The 9,060-nt window shown below is 36.4% G+C and overlaps 1 protein-coding gene across 10 annotated transcripts in view; it reads right to left on the reverse strand.

Moving 5' to 3' along the window:
* Nucleotides 1-2,126: 2,126 nt before the first annotated feature.
* The window catches only part of LOC108628252 (uncharacterized), a 27,861-nt gene continuing 20,927 nt past the window's right edge, over nucleotides 2,127-9,060 (reverse strand). For 8 of the 10 annotated variants that reach the window (XM_018030032.2, XM_018030030.2, XM_018030029.2 and 5 more), the window contains 6 exons: nucleotides 6,904-8,826; nucleotides 6,435-6,540; nucleotides 6,018-6,360; nucleotides 4,775-5,015; nucleotides 3,828-4,714; nucleotides 2,127-2,960 (listed from right to left, as the gene is read on the reverse strand). In XM_018030032.2, coding sequence (XP_017885521.1) covers nucleotides 2,789-2,960; nucleotides 3,828-4,714; nucleotides 4,775-5,015; nucleotides 6,018-6,360; nucleotides 6,435-6,540; nucleotides 6,904-8,826 — 3,672 coding nt within the window. In that variant the 3' untranslated portion in view covers nucleotides 2,127-2,788. Of the gene's footprint in view, nucleotides 2,997-3,827; nucleotides 4,715-4,774; nucleotides 5,016-6,017; nucleotides 6,361-6,434; nucleotides 6,541-6,903; nucleotides 8,827-9,060 lie in introns of all 10 variants that reach the window. The other 2 variants (XM_026816363.1, XM_018030035.2) reach the window with 2 other exon arrangements.

Raw genomic sequence — 9,060 nt, forward strand, 5'->3', positions numbered from 1 at the left:
TGCTAGATATTCACTTTTAATCATGTGATGTTTTTTAACCATTCAATTGAATAATTGATTTAAAAAAATTTGTGGTCGACTTGGAGATGTTAAAAAAGTTATGTCCAATTATGCGTATTTTATTAATAAATAAGACGTGCGATGCAGAATTTTTATAAAGGAGTGTATACAAATGCAAGAAGGATAAAACATAGCGTGAATATGTACAGTGACTCTCGTTAATATTCAGATATACTTGATGAACACGGAGATTCGTTTTTTATATTGGACCTATCGACTTCATTTTTGTTTAAGGTTATGTGGACTGCTGAAGTTTAATAAAAAGCTGGGTCCAATATCTGAAGCAATGAACTATTAGAAAAAATTACAATGTTAAGAAAGTTATTTCGTTTTATGTATGTCCGGATATTATTGAGGGCAAATGTATGTGTACACAGAAAACTTTACTGTATGTAAAGTTACTCGATTCTTTCGAATTGCTTAGTTTTATTGAAGTTACTCGATGTTTTCGACTTCTTGGATCGGATCGGAAACCGAGTCTCGGTTGGGCTTGATCGTTGAATTACCCGAACGTTCGAATATTTACTTCATTATTTATCGCGAATGCAAAAACTTATCAAACACATTCTCCTTCTCTAGCTCTGAGATATCCATTAAAGTCATGTTTGTAAATACGATGAATGTTTTTTGGAATTTATTATTAAAGTATGAAACTTCCGATACCGTAATCCGTTTCATACCATATCTGACATACGTATATGTACGTATGTCATCTTAAAAGTATTGTATTGTCTGCTTTTGGTACTGTTGCGTTGATTTCGCTGCTATGCAACTTCGACTGATAGAACCGTGTCACATAAATTTCCGAAAAATTCATTTCACGTTTTGTGTTAATTAATCGTATTGTATTATAAGTAGTCGCAGGCGCGCTTCGAGTCTGACGTAAGGTAACTGTAAATAGAACCTAGCGAAACGTAATTTTAAAAACGCGAACATTAATGGGAAATAATTTCTTATCATTTAAATATAACGTGATTTGTAGCAATAGAACGTTCCTACGCACATTGGATCGAACCGTTTTCAAAACCGTATCACGTAACGTAGTAACAAATTTTTGTAACGATAACCAGAACGAATTTTTATAACGTAAGAAGGTATCGATTCGGACGGAAGCTTATCATTTTCATGAAATAATATACAAGGAGTGTCGGTTATAGATAAAGTTCCTCAGAATATGAAACGATCATGGTATCGATCATATACGCGTTAACATTATAGAAGAGGGAGTGAAATAAAAAAAGAAAAAAACAGAAAGCGGTGCTTGGAGAAGTAATATTGTAATAATGTAACATTTTTTTAAATGTCTGAATATGTAGACAACTTCGTCTTTGGTTTGTAATAAAATGACGTTATTGATATGTTAGGAATGAAAACGAATCACTATTTGTGTTACATCATTATACTTCTTTTGTTTCCACGAAAATTGCATAGTTAGAAGCACGCAAAATGTAATAAGCAATATTTCCTTAAGGATATTAAACGATGCTAGCATGTTGAATTTGTTATTATAGATTCCTATTACTATTAAAAAGCTACCTGTAAAATTCTAAATCAATTCATGGGTTTTTTGAAAAATTATAGTGACTTAAAATTTGTATGTACTCTTATATAAGAGTTATATTGCTGCAGCAATAACCCAAAGAAAATTTTACTTTGATCTCGAAAACAATCCAGAGAAAACGGTGATAAACTCTTGAAAGAAGGTCATATCAAATCGCCAGTGTTTTACGAACAAATTTCTAAAAAAATAATTATCATTCATGGACTTTAAAGAAAGTTTTAAACCAATCGCGTGCGGAGCGAGAGAGACAGCATGTATTCTTCTATCTAGTGACACTGACCACACTTTCTCACTTGCCTCCAGTAGTATAGGTATGCTCGGTATGCTCTAAGGATAGGAGCGTGGAAACATAAGAGAAGTAGCGTAATGGATCAACGATTCCGTAGTGAGTGGTTTTTAATATCGCCAATATATTCGCCTGAATATCTTCAAGTTCTAAATAGGTAAGACAGCTCAGACTACGGGGAGTGTGTTGCTTGGACGAGGAAGTATATACACATAGAAATACAATTACAATTTTACATTTTATTTGATTATAGTATAATATGCCTTGGCATACTAAAGAATACATGAAGCAAGTAAAAAAATGTGATTTTTGCGAACCACAAACGCGCAATATAATAATTTATACATCGGGTCAAATAAAACTTGTTAATCGTGCTAATCGTACAGAATTGATAAGAATAAAAGGTATAAGTTAGAGCGTTAAAACTAAAGTCCAACATTGCCGCACAGTCGCATTAATAAACTTACCTATACACTATGATCACAGTTACATTGATAATATTATAATGTATTACATGTCGTTATCGTCTTTATATTTTACTGTATATATTTACATTCTGATTATAAATAGTGTATGTTCATTTAATTAAATATAATCTGGTTTGAAAGCCTATGACTAGCGGTGATATCTAGATTCTCGTCTCAATGACAATACGATCGATAATACTTATAGCAATTCGATATAAATGAAGCTTCGAACAATTAATTATGGATAATCGTGATAATGACAATTACTATACCGTATGTTTTAAAAACAATTCTATGTTTCTCCTTTGATACACTGTACAACGTGCTTCTTCTTTTCATCGACTATTTTCTGAGCGCCGAAGTCTCGTAGAATTTCATTTACCATTGTTCCTCTGACATTTTAATCGTACGGGGCTAAGTCTGAATGCTGTGCACGCACATCCGCGGAACCAAACCTTTTCGATCACCTCTCGCACATAACAACCATTTATTATCTACCTCGAGAATCACTTTCAGCTTCTCACCTTCTGCGAACGCAAGATGCCCGTTATCCGACGGGATTCTATGCGTGAGCGTGCGCACTTCTCTGGAACCGAGATGCGCGATGTGTTATTTTACTAATCTACAAAAGGGAAAAGAAAAACAACCAAAGATTAAGCTCTAAAACTATAAACAAAAGAATCGCAGTTGCTGTAAGAATAATGAATATACGATAAAATTCTACGGGATTTGATAAGTGAAAATAAGTAAATATAAATATTCGTGCAAATAAATAAATATAAATATTCGTGCAAATATTTATTTGGACAATACTTATTCATTAGGAGTATGCGGGTACCCGTAATTTCGAACCCACTCGGGAATCGACGACAGAGCAAAGTACTTTGAGTAATGAGTAATCAGGAAGATGTAATAAATACATTTGCATTTTCTTTAAATAATGAGATAGAAATACATTTCTTAGAGAATTTAAAAAAAAAAAAACACCATTTATTGGTAGAAATTTTAATCAAATATTAGATGATTCTCAATATTAGCAACAGTGGTGAGAGAATACTTTCTTTAACACAAATCTCCAGCGAGCGACTATTTCTGATGCTGATAACATTGTTACAGCAGTACGAAACAAATTCATACGAGAGGACATTGAAGTGTTATTTTTTCTTCATTTCAATTTAAAATATATCAACTTTTCAAACATCATGTAATGTACTGCTTTTTTCTCTCACGGATTCTTACGTCCGATTATACACGATAACATATGAAAATATTATTAAACTTAAAGTTTAAACTAACTTTGAAGAATCATGTGAATTTAGTAACGTCGATTTCTGAAATTAAAAGTACCCGAACGAATTTACGTAATGAACGAAGTTTCGGCATTCCGATCTGAGATCGACCAGAATCTTCAGATACCTGCATACCCCTATTATTTACTGTACTCTGTACTTACTTAAGCGGTTTCTTCGCAAGATTTCTTGTAGTATTAGCGGTAGTGGTTGGTCTTGGTAAAGACGTGGACGCAGCTCGTCTCTGAGGAGATATTAAATTCTTCTCCTTGGACATGACACCGTAGGATTTGTAAGGAAGAGAACTGGGTCGCGTTAAATGTGTTCTCGTTGCCCCCACAACATCCTGATCCACCCTACTGGTGCGTCTTGTCACATCTTTGCCTCTTACTTCTACGGGTTTCTTTGGCGTGGTTTTCGTCGTCGAAAGCATGACAGGTTTCTTTAACGATGGAATTCCCGAGATAGGAGATTTCGTGTTCTTAACAGGTCCCGATACCGCATTCGATTGTTTCACCGGCGAAGTAAGAAGCCTGGGTATTTTAGACCTCCCTACATTCGTTGTAGGCGTTCGCGTAGGTGACAAGGGCGACAACGCCGTCGGTTGAGTTTTTGCTTCTTCTTTTCCGAGCATCATTTCCCATTTCTCTTGAAGGTTCTTAAACTTCTCCACTCCGAGCATAACATTATCTTTCTCCTCCGCCTTGTTCTCCAGGCTGCGAGATTTCCTTGGCGCAGATTGTTTACTCGACGCTCTGTTCAACGGCGAATGTTCCAAACTGTCGGTATAATCTTCAGAATCCTCGGAAGCCAGTTTATCAAAAGTGCGGAATACTTTCGATGCTATAGGATTACTTAAGCGTTTCTTTACAGTTTCCATATCCGATTTGTATGTACCACTAGATTTATCGTTGTAATTTCCATAAGCGACGCACGATCGTGGACGAACTTTCCTTGGACTTGGAGTTGGACTAGAAACCATTGTACATGCATCCGTTTTGTCGAAATGGTGTTCTTTAGTAGCAAGGTCGACGTTTCGAAAGTTTACAGCCTGGAAGGTATTAGAGCGTAGAGATAAATGAGTGGAAGATAAAGGGCATGCTCGACTTACATTCATGGGATGATTATTTAAATTGCCAAGGCTATTATGAAGTTGGCGATATTGATATAGTAGATCAAGCTGAAATGGACAGAATGCTAGGGGGTTTAGAGTGTATAAAAGAGCGTCGACTATTTCTCGAACGTTTGTATTAGCTAAGGCTGCCACGAATAAACTATTGCTATTATAATGTTTCTTTAGAATGGACTCCCTCGTACATAAATATGCGAACCATGCATCCAAAGCCCTTAAGCTGTAAAATACATAATTTAGTTAATAGATACGCTTACAGTGATTCGTATTAATATTCGGACACACTTCAGAGTAGAATAAGCGTTTTAATATTCAATCGAACAACTTCATTTTCTTTGAGATGTTAGGAGACCTGATTTGTTACATAATATGTAATAAAGCTACAAAACGCTACAGCTTTAATAGGATTGAAAAGAGAGTTAATAAGTAGAGAAGACAGTATAAAAATACACGTGGTTATTCATAATCAATTATCGGGATTTATTAATACTAACATGATTCAATGTGTATGAAATCCTCGTAGATGAGCAGAAAACAGAGAAAATTCTTTAAGTGTTGATCAAGTTTCCACCGGAAATTGATACAAAAAAATATAAGTGCGATGTTTTATTACAAAACTGATGATAAATAAACTTGCGTACCGCCTGTGGATCTGAGGCAACGAACGTTTAAAACTCTAAATACCTCCTAGCGGTTAACCCATTGTATTGGGCACGTTGCACTTTGATGATCAGTGGACCATCATTGTGCATTGTGGTCCCCAAAGTACAACGCGCTCATCGTAACGGTACCTGTTGTGAGGTATACTAGTGTTTAGATTGTTAGATTTATCTGAAAACCAGTGCCGAAAGGATCTTTTATTTTTAACCGCATATAAGTAAAGAACAGAGCTTCAGATGCAATGTTTTTATTCCTTAATTTTTCTTATTTTGGGTTTTAGCATCATTTAAAGTTTTTCCAGTAGCCGAACGCTCTGCATAGTAAACTACGTTTTTTAATATCCCACAATAATTTAAGTTGTTCCAATATTAACCCTTTGATTGCGACGATGTATTCGCATATGAGTCGGTGCAGCTGCTGTGTATATTTACATCTGTCGGGTTTATCGATAAACTTACGAGGACGTACATACATATATATCCGTCGCATTAAAACAGTTGTTCCATTTTTGAAATGTGTCCGAATGTCACTGTATATAATACAGTTTTCTAATTGTACTTACTTTAATAATCCAAATACAAATGCGTGAAACTTCAGCATTCCCTCTGTAATTACATCTTCGCCATTGATTTTTTGTACTAACTCGTTTAACGCTTTAGTAACTGGACCTTGTTGAGAAGATGCTTCGACTACTTGCCAGACGCTATTCGTTATTGGTCCGAACGTAGAATTTAAATGCGGTTTTAAGCCATCCAACATGACAGCGTACAAAGCTGGACATAAAGTACTGACACAGATTTGAGCACATTCATTTTTGTCATTGTAGTTTTGTCTATTATGGCCCGACTCGCTGTTCCAATATTTCAATAATGAATCTACCGCTCTATTCGCGGACAGTATCATTTCTAAAAATTCAAATCATTTCCAATAATTTATTCACCTATTTCAAAACAACTTAAGAGTTAAATTATCTACTTACTCCTTTTCTCATCCAAGTCTAATCTATCATCGGAACTCGTCGTTCTTCTATCTTCTCCGAATGTTGGATCTTTACTCTGCTCGTTTGTAATATTCAAGTTGTTAGTCTGAAAAAAGCAAAATATCCATAATATTCTTTTCGTAACAAACATAAGTGAAGTCTTCATATCTAACACGGTTCGAGGGCTCAAAGTATTTTATTCTGAATGAGCTTAGAATACCATTTAGAAATACTAATTACCATTTATTTCTGAGCCGTGTTCTAAATTCCAGGATAAAATACTTTGACCACTCGAAACGTGTTACATATAAATAATTTTCTTGTACTTATTATGAAATATAGTATATGTGAGCTCTAATTAACGTTTGTAAAACTCGCATATCGTCAGTACATCGAAGCTTCATAGCGGAATTATACTAAATTGTGATCGAAAATTTGAAGTAATTATTATAAAGTTTTTATTAATTACCTTATTATCTAAATATTTTTTCCTTTGGTTTACGGCAAAACTGACAGTCTTTTTCTGTGATTCTATCATATCGGTAGCTTTGGTAACATCCTTGTTCATCCTGAGAGATAAAAATTTCTTAACGTACGATCTTAATTTAATGTCAGGATCTTCCGTGTCTCCGTCGCTGCTCTGCGACGAGAAACCGCTGCGCTTTAAAAATTCCTCCAACTGCTTAACGTCGTCCTCGCTATTCTCAGAATTTTCAGCCTCCGCATCCCCGGTGCTAGCTATCTCGTGATATTTCTCTTCCATCTCGTCGACGTCCTTCTCCGAATCAACTATTCTCCCGCGATACGCCAATTGCAAATCATTATTCATATAATATGGCTCTTGCAAAGACATCCTCTTATTCGTTTCGGGAGCTGGATCTTCGATTTCCTCTACATCTCCCATCTCAAACATGCTATATCTCTTACTCGCAGGAACCTTGGTTTTTCTTAAAATACTTCTGGGTAAAGGTGGCCTCGGTGGTACTTTTCCATTAGAAAATTCAGACTCACGGTCTCCGTGAGGTAGCGAAATTGATCGTTTCGGTAGACACGGACAAGTCGACTTTGCCTTGGTGACTTGCCTGTGCAATTTTTTGTCATTACTTACTAAACTGGCCTCGGAACTAATACTATCGTAACGGTAAAGATACAATGGATTGGTTGTGTTGTTTAACGTTTGCTGATTCGTCGACGAGTCGGTTAATATCGTAGATGATCCCCGGTACCCGGAGGACGGTTGCGTCGCTGTGCTACTGGTGGAGGACGAGGTGTTTGGTATGATTTCGTTTATGGTGCGAGTTTTATGACGCATCGGAGGGGACAGACAGAACAGAGGCTTCTTCACTTCCTCGTTTAGGTTGATATGTCTCGAGACTTCCGGCACGTCGTGCAAAATTTTCTTGTACTCCGTAGGTAAGAGGAATGTCAACGATTCCCAGTCCTTGATGTGTGAAAATCCACGCTGACGCAGCGCGTCTATATCGTTACACGAAAACGGCCTGCCAGATTTACCCGTGTGCTTCCAAGTAACTCTACTTTTTCCGTAGGACTGTGGTTTCAACGCTACGTTATTCAGTTTCGTATCTTTGATATTGAGAAACGATAAATCCGGCAGAGCATAGTTTGGGTAAACGACGTAAACCGGCTTTTTATTAACGATCGTTTCTCTTAACGATATATTCTCGTTCTCTTTCTCTTTCGCGAGTGCTGTAAATAGTAGCGAGGTTTGGGCCGAGTTATCCTCCGTTTGAGCTATCGCTTGAATTCCTGTTGTCTTGCAAATCGGATGTTTCTTCTCGAGGGGCTTGATCCACGCGGTTGTCGGCTGATGATCGAAAGCATCTGGTACGATATCGAACTCGTTTTGATCTGTGTCATTGTCGTGAGTTATATCTGATTTAGACATGTTCTCCGATAATTCCTCTACGGATGCAGACGACATCATTTCGTCTTTCTGTTCGCTTATCGTCGACGTATGTTTTGGAATGTCGCTGAGACTATCTTTCTGATCCTTCGTTTCCTGATTGCTGTGGACGTCACTCTTTACCCAATTTATAGAGAAGTCGCCTTCGGGAATTTGACGCTTAGGTAAATTATTTATATTCTGCCGGTGTATTTGTGTATTGGTATTAGTGTTAGTGCCACTATCGCTAGCACTGTTATTCGTAGGCCATCCATTATCACTAGCAGAGTCTGACTGATCCAGGCTCATTCCTTCGGCGCTCATACTCTTCTGCTTCATAAATAATTTCACGAGACTTAAATTCTGCAATCTCCTTCCTGTCGAATTGTTATCACCATTGTCGGAGCTTTCTTCGTTTATCGATCGACTCATTACAGATCCCGAACTCTGTAACTGTTGGACATGATTGTTCGATTCCGCGGAATCGACCTGTTGAAAAACATATCTCAAAAATAGTTTCACAGGATTTTAATAAAACAGGGGTTTCCAAAGTTTTGCCTAGGTGAATCGAATCGTAAATTTCAAAATATTTGCTCTAGTAAAAACCAACTGTTATGGAAAAATGTGTCCAAATCAATGAAAAGATATATTGAAACATTTACACTAATTTTATATCATAATCGTTCTCTGTTTATGACAATAATTATTTTTATAACATTTCAA

This window comes from Ceratina calcarata, unplaced genomic scaffold (assembly GCF_001652005.2).
Source record: "Ceratina calcarata isolate Rehan_Ccalc_2016 unplaced genomic scaffold, ASM165200v1 scaffold514.2, whole genome shotgun sequence".
NCBI lineage: Eukaryota > Metazoa > Arthropoda > Insecta > Hymenoptera > Apidae > Ceratina > Ceratina calcarata.